The 15,000-nt window shown below is 44.5% G+C and overlaps 1 protein-coding gene across 1 annotated transcript in view; it reads left to right on the top strand.

Annotated features, from left to right (window-relative positions):
- Nucleotides 1-8,203, top strand: part of LOC308369604 (neural-cadherin) — a gene marked incomplete at both ends in the record, with an annotated part of 162,694 nt that extends 154,491 nt beyond the window's left edge. The window contains 2 exons of the mRNA XM_080844100.1: nucleotides 5,990-6,144; nucleotides 7,526-8,203. Of these exons, the coding sequence (XP_080700226.1) occupies nucleotides 5,990-6,144; nucleotides 7,526-8,203 (833 nt within the window). The remainder of the gene's footprint in view (nucleotides 1-5,989; nucleotides 6,145-7,525) is intronic.
- Nucleotides 8,204-15,000: the final 6,797 nt, after the last annotated feature.

Genomic DNA, 15,000 nt, shown 5'->3' with positions numbered 1-15,000 from the left:
ACAGTTGGAACAAGGGAACAGTTTTGTAACTTGCATAATGTATCAGCTGGTGTCTAGCGTAATGCGATTAAACTCATAAACATGTGTGATGGCATCAGTATGCTTCATTCAAAATTCCAGCTTGGGTCTCAGTCTGTCAAAATGTGAAGACAGAAGTTGTTTTGTGGGGCAAATTTGAAACTTTCAAGTTTTGGGCGAGATTTTGACTGCCCAGGTGATGCATGTTGACAGGAGCACAAGTACCAGGTGGTTGTGATAAGTGATTGCCGATCTTGACGTTAGTATTATTAGCTGTATACAGTGTTTTATTTTCCAATTATCTTATTAAATATTCAGAGAGTTCAGCTGGGGAAAGTTAAACCATACATTACATACAATTACCTGGCAATCAGAAAGCGTAGCTATCTGGTGAAATTGGCTAGCTACTTTTGCGAGTACAGAGTGCTGGTCAAGTATGATAAGTAGCCTACAATAGGCTTAATTATAAACTGCTAACCCTGTTTTATACACATACTGGATACTCGTTACAGTGCTGTATCGAGGGAAATGTTGAGTGGACTACTGGCAGCAGGGTGGAGCTGTAAAGACTATCCACTCTCCTCCACTATTTTGATTTGAATAATACATGGCTGTTGCTGTAGATTTGACTTTACCCCTTCAAACTGACATGGTTCAATTGTCCTCGGCCACTGTTACACCTGTCTCCGACACAGGGTCAGTTTTAACAAAGACACTCACTGCATTTAGATGGCCATTAGAGTGAAGCTAAGCTAAGGCACGTGTTGAATTAATGAAGAAAATGTATAGAGATAAGAGGTTTGTTAAGTATGTTTCTACTACGCCTTCACAGCTTCACACATTCATGTTGTCAATTTGTTGTTAAAGATGGAAGCAAAGCAAAGATGAGTCATTATTTCATGTTGAAATCCATTAGGCTTACTAATGTTGACCAAGGCAAGACCAAGTGTCAACTTCATATCATTACTTTTATTCTTTTCTCTATTTTCAGAGACGTGCTAAGAGCTCTATTATTTATACCTCCTGCACCCCGCTTGTTCTCGTGCAACCCTCCATGCACATTAATGTATTGTTTTAAAAGCAAGATATCATAGTGCTATCCCTTCAGCCAGATTCAGAACCATATGCGACGCACCATGTGAGTTATCAAAGGGAGGAACATTTACTCTGTGAGACGCATCGTGTACATGTGTAGACACACATTTGTGTAGAAATATGCAAAATAATAACTATTACAACAAATAATTCAACCCCCTGGTGTTTTTTATACTCTCAAACAAACATGAGCTGCTAATGTTTATTCTTTTTTTTTAAATAACTGAAAATGAAAATGAAATAAAACTGTCCAAATAACCCCCTCATGTCTCTCATTTTTAATGTTTGCCATCTCATTTTCCCATTCCCTGCCATGTTAGCGATTGCCTGGTTCGTTAAGTTGCTCCAATTCAAATCATTAACAATGCAAATATCACTTTTATGTTATAAAAGTGCATGCAGCATGAAATATTCATTATGGGCTTGTTGTAATGCTGTTGCACCACATAGCAAATCAAACCTCTATTTGCCCACTGATAGTCTGCTGTATTTGCTATATTCGCTATTTTAATTAGCTGTGATGGGGATTACAGTTTAGTATTTGCTCTCTGCGGTACAAGTCAGATTGTGTGTGTTTTTGCCCTTTCTTTGACACTTCTGTCAAAAGAAGTGTTCTTTCCTTCATATCTCACACTGAACTTTCCACTCTACAGGACATGACATTCAGTATTCCACACATAGTTAAAGCTGAACCAGAAATCACTCTCCCTCCTTGACAGCTGTGAATGTTATCTCTCAAAGGTCTTGACAGGAAATCTAAATGTTAAACTTTTTCGAGGTAGCACAACACAAATATTCGCCATCATTCTGATTAAATATAGTGACTTGTTAGCAAGCTTACACAAGCCTTCAATGGTTGCAGGTTTGTAATTTTTTTTAAAAAATAAAACTGGTAAGAATCTCATTGTTACTATAAAAGAGTCGATATAAAACTCTGACTCCGTGTTGCAAAACTTTTTTGCTCGTTGTGCCACCTCAGTTGCCTGTCTCCAAGGGGATTAATTGCTGCGACGACAGCTAAATGTCAGGGGGCTTTCAAGCATCGTCTACATTTGGACCTTGTGAAGGTGTGGCTGTGGCTGTGGCTGTATCTTCGCTGAGACATGGACAGACAGGGCTAAATCTCCATCGATCTAAGTTGAGACAGGGACAGGCGTGGCTAAATCTCTGAAAAGAATTGTTTTTTTGCCGATGTAAGCTGTGAAACTCCAGATGTGTATTAAGAGGCAATGGGAGGGAGAGGGAATTGAGATGAGGACAGGCACGTGCACAGATAGACCCCTAGTGGTGCTCAAGCACCAGCCCTTGTGCCCTGGTTGGGAAAAAGTGCCCTTTTTTGCTGGAGCCCATTTTTTTTTTCATTCATCAATATTTTTAGAATACAATACGAATTAGTCTTTCTGTCATCAATTTCCCCAAATGGGTTTTGATTTCTGAGGGGGCATTTATTTGAGTTCTTGTGAGAATTTCGCCCCAACATGCTCCGCGGCACAGACATAGAATAGTATTCTATTGCTCTGCGGTGCTCGCAAGCCCCCGCCGCGGCCCTCCCTCCCCCACATCAGTGCTGAGCGCCAGGCCGGTGCAGACTACTTCTTCACTGACCTGCAGCATCAGACAAACAGGTAATGACGGTGTTTGTGCACCCCCCGACGTTGTTTGTTATAAATTAACAACAACATTAGTGCCCCTGAAAACATTACGTCTGAAAACATAACTGGTCCGACGTTTCCTAAAAAAATAAACAAACAACTAACTTGATTTCAAAGTATTTTCCAGCTGTTTACTGACGTTTGTCATGTTTAATGACATTATTTGTCTGAAAGTGCATATTTTCTGTTGTATAAATGCCGTTTAGACAATTTCGAAAGTATGTTGAATGTATGTTTATAAATGTCACGAGAATTCACAGCTAGAAAATAGCAGGTAAACTATGCTAGCTCTCGGTGTCATGCTATCCTTGTCCCACATTGTTTACCGTAATATTTATGTATCTCTTCGTTTTGCCTGTTTTACAACGATCAAACTTGTATGAGTAATTGTAGAGGGTGAAAAAGAGTAAAATAAGTTAAATGTAAGCTAGCTGTCTTATCCTGCCAAGAGGACCCACAGGTTGAGAACAGCATAATTAGTGTAATGCTGCTTATGCTTTAACCTTCAGAAAACGGTAAAATTATTATCCATAACATTGATTTATCTCATTCAAAAAATTTGCAGCATAATGCCAAAAAAAGACAGACATAGGGCTCAGATACACATACGCGTTTTTGTAAAAACGGGACGCGAGCAAATGCATTGATTCCTATGGTACGGCGCGTTTAAAGCGTGCGCCCCTTCTCCACCACGCGTTGCGTCTTTGAAGCGTTTTTTAGGTGCGCTTAAAAGTTGAACTATTCTCAACTTTCCAGCGCAAGGCAGGGAAGCGCACCGCTTCTGTTTTGGCCGCCGCACTTTGCCAAGGCGTTACTGAAGCGTTTCTGCCTGAAAAAAGACGCGTATGTGTATCTGATCCCTCAAGAAGCAGAAGGACAGGGAACTGCAGCAAGCAGCTCAGAGTAGCCGCTCCCTTTTAACTTGGAACAGGCCATCAACGAGCCAATCAAATGAGGGAGAATCAGTTACCCTACTAATATATAAGTTGCAAATATCCTATATTTTGGCGATGGGTGCCCTTTTTTTTTTTTTAGCACCTGCCCCCCAAAATGTCTGTGCACGTGCCTGGATGAGGATATGTGAATATGCAGATATGTTATAAAGATCTAGATGTGTGTATGTTTGCGTGTGTAGGGAGAGAAAGAGACAGAGAGAGAGACTACATTCCCTGAGGTAACGATATTTCAGTTATAGCCCAGAGGCCTGTTCACCTCGTTATTGGCTGATATTGATTTATTTATTTCAAGAAGTCCGTCGGCTGTCTGGTAGCTTTGAGTGAAGAGGAGATTTTCAAAGGAGATTTTCCCTCAATTTCACCCAAGCAGGTTGTATTCAAAATGCTTCTAAGTGTATACCTTTTCTGGAAGGTGCATCAGGAATAAATGGCAGTAGGCTACTCAGAGTTGCAAGCTGTTGAATCACAGTGGATGTCAGGTCAGGTATAATGTCTTGCTTTGCTTGTTTTGTGTTGTGGCAAGCTTTCTGAATAATAGGCTAGATGCGTCGGATGTTTAAATGTGAAATATTTTCTAAGTCAACACTTGTCAGGCTTGGCGTGAATCCGTCTGTGATTCATTTACCTCAAGCTACAGTTTTTCAGCCCAGAGAAAGCGAAGAAGTGATTTGTGATTGTGACAGATGCGTCTGGTGGCTGAAAAGTGAGGCAGGTTATCACCGGAGTCAGAAGATCAATGAAGCAGACAGCAGGTTGTGTTCTGGGCCATTTGGTCATCTGGCTGGACAAGGAAACGCCTCAATTTACTCAAATTCAGCAACTTCAAAGTCATATGAAGCGACACGTCTTGCAAGAAGTCTTCTGAAGTAGCATCTTTTAGCTGTAAGATGAAAAAGAAACATGAAAGAAAGCCTTTAAATCATTTAATTTGAAGTGGGGTTTTTTTTTCTGAGAAAGACCATGGAATCATTTGGTCTGTAATGTGCTTTGAGGTGTATCAGTCTAGTGTCTTATACCAAACTTATGCAACCTAAGTCTTTCTTGGAGCTGATTTGAAATGTGCTATCATTTCTCATTGTCCTCACATGAGCAATGCTCAGTGTCTACACAGCTTTACTGCACAGCTCACAGCTTAGTTTTGATGTGTAAAAAATAGGTATTTAAGGTAATTAATAAAACGGTTGTGTCACTTGCTCAAATATTAACAGATCTTTTATCTAGCTGCTTCTGGGAACATCTATACCTCTTTGAAGTCCCTTTTAACAATATCTGACTGAGTTGTCTCTTTGGTGTCATTAATTTAGCTAACAGAGCTAAAAATGCATTTTAGCTCTGGGTCTCTGCGTTCTTTTGGCACCAATATAGCGTGACAAATCTTCACAGAAAACAGATAGCCCGTGTTCCTATTCGTGGGTTGCAATTGGCAAAGAGTAGGGGATTTTTTTTTTTTTTTTTTCAGTGTTAGATTTTTGTTGTTGCTGGTCTTTTGCGCTTCCGGCTGAATTGCACAAATACACTATTTCACATTTGCTCGGGTTTGGCACATCAGTGACTGATCTTCCTTAAGTGGTGCTTTTAACTTCTGCAGGCTATAGTCAACTGCCATCTCAGCAAGAGGTTGGCAATGGCAAGCAGCACAAGTGTGGACTAAACATCACTTGATGAGATAAAGGTGTAGGAATGAGCATGAGAAAGGGCACAGTTAAGAGTACAGAAAAAAGGAGACAGGCAGAGAGAAAGGGAGACCGCGGGAGAGAACATTAGAGAGAGAGAGCGAGCGAGCGAACGAGATGGAGTGCGCTCAGGGCCAGATAATATACTGGAAAGGTCATCTGGGTCCCAGTGTGGATTGATTCTCCGTGCAGCGCTTGACATGGCTCCAAGCTCTTATCGAGTTAACGTCGGCGCTGTCGGATGGTGCCCCCATCTCGGCCACAGACATCGCTCTGTCAACACGGTACATCAGAGCACGCGAGCAGCCGCTCCGCTGTTCTCGCGCGGTACAGAGTGGGATGTGTGAGGAGTGCAATCAGTCTACTACAAGGCTGCACAGATCCTTCCTTTGAGACCCACAATCTGCAGGGATTCAATTTGTTTCCATTTCATTCTTGCCCACTAAAAGAAGGCGAGTTTTATCCAGACCTTTGCATGCTGTGCGATAGCCTATTACAGCACATAGTAGTATTAGAAATGTAAATGGCTAGAATCTGGTAACTGTGACTGATTTAAGTGTTTGTGTTTGTGTCTGTGCTGTGTTGCGTCCCTCAGTGCTCTTGCTGGGAATCTTTTTGTACACCCGCTGGCGAAGCTACAAAGGCCTGAAGGAGGGCGTGTACCATGTGTCTGCGCATCACGACGGCTGGGAGGACATCCGCGAGAATGTCTTGAACTACGACGAGGAGGGAGGTGGAGAGGAGGACCAGGTGAGACCCATAAGCACTATCCAAGTTATTTTCTCATTTCTCTCCATTTCTTATGCTTGAGGAACCATCATTGTTTTTTCAAACCCATTCAAACATCGAGCCATTTTAACTCTCCTGGCCCATAAATATACCACCTTCCTGCACAGTAACATCACCACAAAGATCCCAGCAGTTTCCTATTTGCACCCTGTTGCTCCTTCATCGTCACATGCTGTGACACACCTATGGCTCCTGGTCGCTATGGCAACGCATCTCACTGAGAGCTTTTCATCCAGGTCACCATAGCAACCTACAACACCAAAAGCCCCTCAGCTATTCTTTTCTCACTATCCAGCAAATAATAATGTTTTTTTGACCCTGTCTGAGCACAATAGAGTAAAATGGAAGACGTAAAATTGGCAGAGATACTGTAACTCCTAAGGCTACCACTTTTAAAACCTTTCAGCACGCTACAATATTGTGCTGGGAGCCTGGAAGGTGGCAGTGTTGGCATGGTAGAGTGACACTGGCACTCTGTGCCTTATATAAGGACGCGCTAATGTGATTATCAGATGCCGAGTTCTGATCCCGTCGCATGATTGTCTGATGAGGTCCGGGATGTGCGATGCGTTTTTGCACACTTCTCCTCATCAGGTAATCAATTACTGTGCGCTCCCACGCGGGCGTCACCCACACCTCCGCAGCCCCTCTTCCCCGGCGCTATCGCATCCTCCAGGGAGCCGCTTTCTTTTCTCTCGCCGGCAAAAGCTCAGCTGCTGTAACGAGAGGAATCAGTCTCGCCTCAATGGGATTAATGTTGAAGTGATTATGCCCTGTTATATAAAAAAGGAAGGTTGCACCATAGCCGTCATGTTCAAGCTCGTCTATTCAGCTCAAGGCTAATGCTCTCTCCCTCTCACTCTATCTTTCCACTGAGATTACGCAGCAGTGCCCAGGTGGACTAGCACACGCATCCGCAGCTGCTAATATGGATTTAGTGTGAATGACAGGCTAAATCTGGATTTGCTTTCATCAGGGAAGCAATGATGATAATGACTGTAACTTATTTTACTCTTCTCTATTTGAGATTAGTGTTAGTTCAGGAGGAAAATGCTTTAGTCACATACACTGACTCACATATTCGTGCCAGGGCACACGTACACACAAACACAAACACAAAAACACAGGGTAGTGACAACAGTGTAAAGCCACCATGGAGATGGTCTGTTAACAGACGGAATGCCATCATAGCCTGAATGATATTAGATATTAGAAAGATAGTCAAACATACAAAGACATTAGTCCCATCTTGTCTAAATAAATGGGAAAACAAGGTGTTCTTTTCTATGTATCTCTTCTTTGTCGCTTTCTTACTCCCTCCTCTTCTAACTTATCTCTCTAGAATGCCTATGACATGGCGGAGCTCCAGAAGTCTCTTCAGCCTAGCCCTGCCCAGTCGGTCCAGTACAGCCGCTCGCGGGCCGTGCAGCTGCACCTCCACTCCGCCCAGCAGCACTCCCTCCATCAGCAGCCACAGCACCAGCTCCAGCAGCTCCAGCAGCTTCAGCAGCAGCAGGGCCCTCTGTGTCAGCCAGCCACCCCTCTCCAGCTTCAGCACCAGCCCGACTCCTGTGCCCGCTCCAGCAGCTGCAGCAGCATGGCCGCGTCCTCCTCCACGGGTCCCAGCGCCGCCGCCACCACCACCACCACCACCACCATGCTCCGCCGGGACGTGCCTCCCATGCGCACGCCCGCCCAGGGGCAGAGTGCCAGCAGCAGGGCTGCCCAGCTGGCCTGCAAGAGCCTGTCCTTCTCCAGCCAGGACCTGGCGCGCTACCTGTGCGAGATCATCCGCGATGCCGACCAGCACCCTGAGACGGCGCCCTTCGACTCCCTGCAGGTGTTCTCCACGGAAGGGGGAGGCTCGCCCGCCGGCTCCCTCAGCTCCTTCAGCTCAGCGGGCCTGGAGGAGGACCACAGCAGCAGCAGCACCACGGCCCCTGACAGCCTCAGGGAGTGGGGGCCCCGCTTCGAGAAGCTCAAAGCGCTCTATGAGAAGGCTGAGGCTAGCGACATCTGAGCACGCCAGCCAAGACTTTAAAAAGCCTTCAAGGCAGGATAACTCGTGAGAGATTCCCGTTAGAAGAAAAAAAAGCCCAGAGACAACTCAACAGACACTTTGGGGAATTTATCAGGATCAGGAGATGGAAAGTGGTGAAAAGGAGAAAAAAAGAATGAAAAGGAGACAGTCATACATTACTTTTACCTCTTGCCAAAATTCCCGTGTTTGATTTGTGGGCTCTTGAAAGTGCTGCTCACGTGGTCTTTGGAGTTCATCTGCCACTGCTGGAGCAGATCCACCCACTGACACTACATTACTGAACATACAGTACATACAGCACTTACTGCAGGGGTTGGAAACAGCAGACCCCCCCCCCCCCCCCCCCGGCAGTGACTCGCGGATGACAATGATGTGTGGGAGAGATGTTCTATATTCTGTTTGCTGACCACACTCGAGGACTACCAAGCGCCTCTAAGACCTTTATAATATGCCGTTCTATATGTCTGTATGCTGTCAGTGTTAAAGAAAAAAAAAGATGAATAAATATAACAAGAAGTGCTTTGACGTTTAATATGGGACAATTTCTCTGTGGCCTTGCAGGGGCTCGGTTTTCTAAATCAATTTGCCGCTTGTGCTGTCGAAGTCGCTGGTCTTGCTCATCAGTCATAGACATCCTTCGTCAGATTTGATTTTTCTGTTTATGCTGCCACATGTCATAATTTGTATTCACCCATGGTAGAGCCCCAGAATAAAAACGTGGCTGTGAAGGGACCGGAGGGGTTTGATGTGGGGGCTAGAGGGGGGTTGGAGGTAAAGAAGAGTTGGGTGGGGATTGGGAAGAACTCCAAAATAAGGATGAGGACAGTGTTTTTTATTACTCTCGTTTTTTAAAGCTTCTCTGGAATACAGATTGTGTCCTTTCAACTGGAGCCTAAACCCAGAGCTGGGGCTAGTTTAGAATACAAATGCTGGCGAGTGCGATGAGAAAGTCCCCCCCCCCAAGGCTGAACTGCCTGTTGTTGCGGATGGAGTCCTTCTGTTTGGAGAGTGATGGACGTCATCTGTGGGCTCTGCCTTGTGCCGGGACAACTGTGAGCAAAGCCCAGTGCGAGTGTAAGCGCAGGTCACTGAATGAGTGATCGGCTCGGCACGAGGAGAGAGGAGGCGCGGGCCTCAGGGGCCTCACAGGCAGGATAAGCCAGAGCGTCCAAAGCCAGCCTCATTCCTCCAGAGGTGAGGCGCGGCGTACAGCCATTACTGAGGCCTCAGCAGCACATGGGGTGCCGGTCCATTTAGCCTTCCCAGAGCGAGCGTTATGCCCTTAACACAAAACCTCTCACTCCGTCACAGAGCCCCCTTCATCCTCCCTGACCCCCCCCTTCTCCAAGACACTCACCACCCCCCTGCCCCCCCTTCTCTGCCCCTAACAGAAAAGAAACGCTTCAGCTAGCACTTTGTCCTCCAATCGTGTTATCCACTGCTGGGAATGTGATGAGGTCCAACATCACGGCGAAATTACCCCCTCCCTCACCTTGGTCAACCCCCTCCCTGCCTTCATCTCCTACCATGGAGAAAGCAGTCAGCGTGTCTGCGACAGAGAGAGAGAGAGAGAGAGAGAGAGAGAGAGAGAGAGAGAGTGAGTAGGCCTGGGGTTAGCACCTCCCCGGCCCCTGCAGTTAATGCACTCGGGTGAGGGAGACGTTGAAATCTCATACAGAGCAGGGGGACAAGGGAGCGGAACACTAGCCTCTGCGAAGTCGTTTGGCTCACTGGAAAGGGATTTATCGGGAGGCATGTCGCCTCCTCCTGTGCTGCCTCAAAAGCTATCCTTGTATTTTTATGAATCTGGGAGCCAGAATTATCTTACCCTTTTCACACTTTCACACTCACTTTTTTTTTTATCAGGTTTCCTACCCTGCATTTTTGTTGTGTAGAAATCTTCACTGAGTGTGACAGCCCAGTTGTAAAGGGTAGGAGGGTACTGAAAGACATCAGTCCCTCTAAGCCTAATGGGAACTGATTGCTTGCTGTCATGCTGCAAACCAAAGGATCATGGGAGTTTCAAAAGTCGACTGAGAAGTCGTCGCTCTGATTACGGATTTCAAAAAGTGCCAATTTTCTAAAAAACGGCAGCAAACACACGTTTTCAGGAAAGGTTTTCTGTTTCAGTTCCTCCTCACCACGAGATTTATTTTTCATGGAAACCAAGCTGTAAGAAAGGGTGGAAATAATCCCAGTTCAGCTGGTTTTGACCTCACAGTTTCTCACCATTGTGACCAGATTGGTTCCGCTGTCATTTCTCCACCAAGTCTTTTATTTGTGATGGATATATAGTATTGCATATCGTGAGATGTTATGGTTTTACCTCATTTGTACATAACAAAGAGAATTTATTGCTTTTTAAAGAAATACTGGGGGAAGGACAAAGAAATACATTGGTACCTTTGCTCAAGTGATCTTGTGATTATTTTGTTACCAGCATTGTTTTCTTTTCTTGGAACTAGACACAGATACATTTGGTGTTTTGTATTTGCATCATTTGAACTGTTGTTTTTCTTCTCCTCAGTAAATAAACTCCTCAACCTCTGCTTTTGCTTGTGTTGTCCCTGTTTGCACCGAACCAGATAGCGCCATGTTTGTTTTGCTCCGAAATGGCCAGCATCTTTGTTCATTTTGAAACATACTGCCCGAAGGCTTTAATGTGAATTTTGACCTTGTTGTCTGAGCATGGCTTAGGGTAGGTTTCCTTACCACATCATGTGAAATTGATTGTGACATTGTTTCCTTCTAGCTTATTAGTTCATTGTTGGGTTTTTTTCTTCTCCATGTGTGTTGTCTTTTGTTCCTCAGACCACAAAGAGTCGAATTTTCTCGTATTCATTTAAAATGATCACAAAGCACAGCCATGGAGTTCAGAACAAAAAGACAAAACCATTAACACTCAGAAAAAAGAATGTCACACAGACCAAAGCCTGTGTTTTTCCTCTCATTATGCCCTTAGATGCTGTGGACTGCACCTTAACACCTCATGATTAACACTGTGTCTTTTTTTCACTGTTAGGCAAAAACACGTTTGAGCTTCTAAAACATTGGCACTGTTACCAGGCAACATCCAACAATGGCCGTTTCAAGTTCATTCATTTTGTAGGCTATATTACAACACTTGATGTGACATACCTTGCCATGTACTCTCATTTATTACAGTTTACTGCATGGGCAGTAGATAGAGAACAGCACCTTTATTTCTATCAGAAAACATCCACTCTTCAAGGCTGCTAATACTCTAATAATGAATATCTATATTCTATCAGGGTAAGTACACTCAGTTTGGGTGTGAGCTACAGTTAGCTCCCCAGAAAACTCTAGTCTTAATCTTAAACATCGTTTCAGATCTTAGCTCCCTTTCTATCTATCTACAGTGCCACTTTAAAGTATGTGAACCCCTTGACCACTTAGGAGTTTTCTGTTGTTTTACCATGATTTTTCATTTTTTTCATCACCAATTTTCCATAGAAGGAATGTCAGGTTTATGTTTATCATATGCATGTACTTTTTTTAGAGGGAATTGTTTGAGTGGCCAAAAGACTACATGAAACATGGAATTAGTCAATTTCAAAAGTAAGTGAACCCCCAGCTGAATTGGTAAAGTCAAGCAGGTAACAGATTCAGTGAAACTCATTTGGGTGCTTAATTAGTCAATTAAGCAAACCGATCATCTGAGACATCCTTAGGGAAAGGTTTGGGCAACACAGATTAAAAGAGGGAGGAAACCAACCAAACTACTGTAGTGCCAAGGTGTACCCACACAGATCAACAATGCCGAAAGGAAACGAGATATCCGAGAACATCAGGGAGAAGGTTCTGACAGCCCATCAGTCTTGGGAAAGCTATAAGACCATCTCCAAAAGATTCCAGCTCCATCCATCCATCCAAGACAAATCATTTTGAAATGGAGGGCATTCAACATGACCGCATCTCTGCCTAGAAGTGGACGCCCATCAAGACCATCACCAAGAAGCACCAGAAGAAGAATAAATCAGGTAAAAGTCAAACCACACATCACCTCTAAAGAGTTTCAGACCTCTCTGGCAGCATCTGGGGTAAATGTACATGGGTCTACAATCAGACGAAAATTGAAAAGACATGACATTCATGATCGGGTTGCTAGAAGGATGCCTCTGCTCTCAAGAAAGAACAAAACTGCCCGTTTCAACTTTGCCCGAGAGCACTTGGATAAACCAAAGGCCTTCTGGAAGTCCCTTCTTTAAACAGATGAGTCCGACATAGAATTATTTTGTCACGATCAAAACCAACAATTTTCGTCTGATTGTAGACCCATGTACATTTACCCCAGATGCTGCCAGAGAGGTCCGAAACTCTTTAGAGGTGATGTGTGGGTTGACTTTTACCTGATTTATTCTTCTTCTGGTGCTTCTTGGTGATGGTCTTGATGGGCGTCCACTTCTAGGCAGAGATGCGGTCATGTTGAATGCCCTCCATTTCAAAATGATTTGTCTTGGATGGATGGATGGAGCTGGAATCTTTTGGAGATGGTCTTATAACTTTCCCAAGACTGATGGGCTGTCAGAACCTTCTCCCTGATGTTCTCGGATATCTCGTTTCCTCTCGGCATTGTTGATCTGTGTGGGTACACCTTGGCACTACAGTAGTTTGGTTGGTTTCCTCTCTCTTTTAATCTGTGTTGCCCAAACCTTTCCCTAAGGATGTCTCAGATGATCGGTTTGCTCAATTGACTAATTATTCACCCAAATAAGTTTCACTGAATCTGTTACCTGCTTGACTTTATCAATTCAGCTGGGGGTTCACTTACTTTTGAAATGGACTAATTCCATGTTTCATGTAGTTTTTCAGCTTCTCAAACAATTTCCTCTAAACAAGTACATGCAAATGATAAACATAAACCTGACATTTCATCTATGGAAAATTGGTGATAAAAAAATGAAAAATCATGGTAAAACAACAGAAAACGCTTAAGTGCTCAAGGGGTTCACATACTTTCAAGTGGCACTGTATGTATGTATGTGTCAATCAATCAATCAATCAATCAGAATTCCCCCTTGCCATGCCACTCTGTGTGTGAATGTACTATATGTTTGTGTGTGTGTGTGTTGGCCTCTGAGTCATGTTTGTGAACATCTGTGTGCACGAGTGCAGAAAACATGGCACAGTGGCTTAGACCCAGTGTAATGTCACAGGCTGGGATGAGATTGATGTGTGGGAGGACATGACCTGACATGACAAGTTACAATAACCCATTCAATTGCAAAGTACATTACATATAACACTTAAAGGAGCCTTTCCTAACAGTAAGTACAAGTGCAGTCTATAGGTTTAGGTTCCGAGTCTGTAGGATGAGTGAACAAAGCCTTGTTTGGCAAGGCATCCTGCAGGATTGGCAGTGCAGGTAGGGATTGTGGAACAAGGCTGTGCAAACACTCCCATCTACTCCCAACGGAGAAGAAAGACAGGTGATGATACGAGAGGAGGTGGGCTAACAAATTGCTTTATAGAAATCTCTCTCTCTCTCTCATATGAAGGGCAGATGGTGTGCCCCTGCCTGAGTAAATGGCCTATGGGGTTAAATGGCGCAGTGCTCTTCACAGTAAAACTGAATGTTTCTATTATGGCAGCAACTAGGCCTACGGCTACTGAACCGACACTATAGTTAGTGCACCATTGCTACGGAATTAGATTCCGTTCCAACAGTTTGAATAATATCGTTGCGGAATGGTTTTTCCGTGCCAATAGTACTGCTAACCCCATTCTGTAGCATTAGAGAAACATGGCGTTTGTCAGTGGAGAGGGCCAAAAGAACGCTTGCCTGCCCCACTGTGGTGATGGCAATAGGGCACTGCCTGGCGCGGGTACCTCCAGTCGCTGTGGTGATGGCAATAGGGCACAGCTCAGTGCGGGCGCCTCCGGTCGCTGTGGTGATGGCAATAGGGCACTGCTCAGTGCGGGCGCCTCCGGTCGCTGTGGTGATGGCAATATGGCACTGCTCGGTGCTGGCACCTCTGGTCGCTATGGTGATGGCAATAGGGCACTGCTCGGTGTGGGCGCCTCTGGTGATGGCAATAGGGCACTGCTCTGTGCAGGCACCTCCGGTCGCTATGGTGATGGCAATAGGGCACTGCTCGGTGTGGGAACCTCCGGTTGCTAGCACTCCCTCCTAATGGCCCCCTGTCGGTGCATCTCCATGATGTCACTGTAGGCTATATTCAACAGTAACTTTGTGATACCATAAATTAAAAGTGGCTGACTATAATCAGTTCATTAAAACTGGGTACAAAGTGCCGACTGGAAATCACACCCAGGTTAACTACATGAAAGGGATCATTGCGAATCCACTGCACCACCAGTAGACTGAACCACCAGTAGACAGGGGGCGCGGACTATTGATTCACTATTGACACGGATCTGTAGCAAAAGTGCTAATCTTATCGCCACGACATTTCGTACCAGTAGACCAGTGGCGGTCCGTGCATTTCACGACTAGGCCTTCAGCGATGTCCTACACGATGTTAAACTGAGTGAATCCACCTCCTAATACCATCATTATGACGCCATGGCTCTCGAACCAGTATATTTTATACAGAAAGGCAGTATAAGTGAGCATTGCATCACCTTAACATAGTCGAGTACAACAGACTTTATTAATATTTCCGGAGCATTTCAAATCAATACACCCGTATTAACAATACATTACGAGTAGTAAACTCTAAGTTATATGATCGCTTGGATATTACTGTCACAACTTAAAAATAAAAGGCGATTTTCAGGGATTAGTCTACAAA

The sequence above is a fragment of the Sprattus sprattus genome (assembly GCF_963457725.1).
Source record: "Sprattus sprattus genome assembly, chromosome: 8".
Taxonomy (NCBI): Eukaryota; Metazoa; Chordata; class Actinopteri; order Clupeiformes; family Clupeidae; genus Sprattus; species Sprattus sprattus.
Note: the sequence above shows the minus strand (reverse complement) of the source record. Positions and strands in the feature narration are given on the sequence as shown.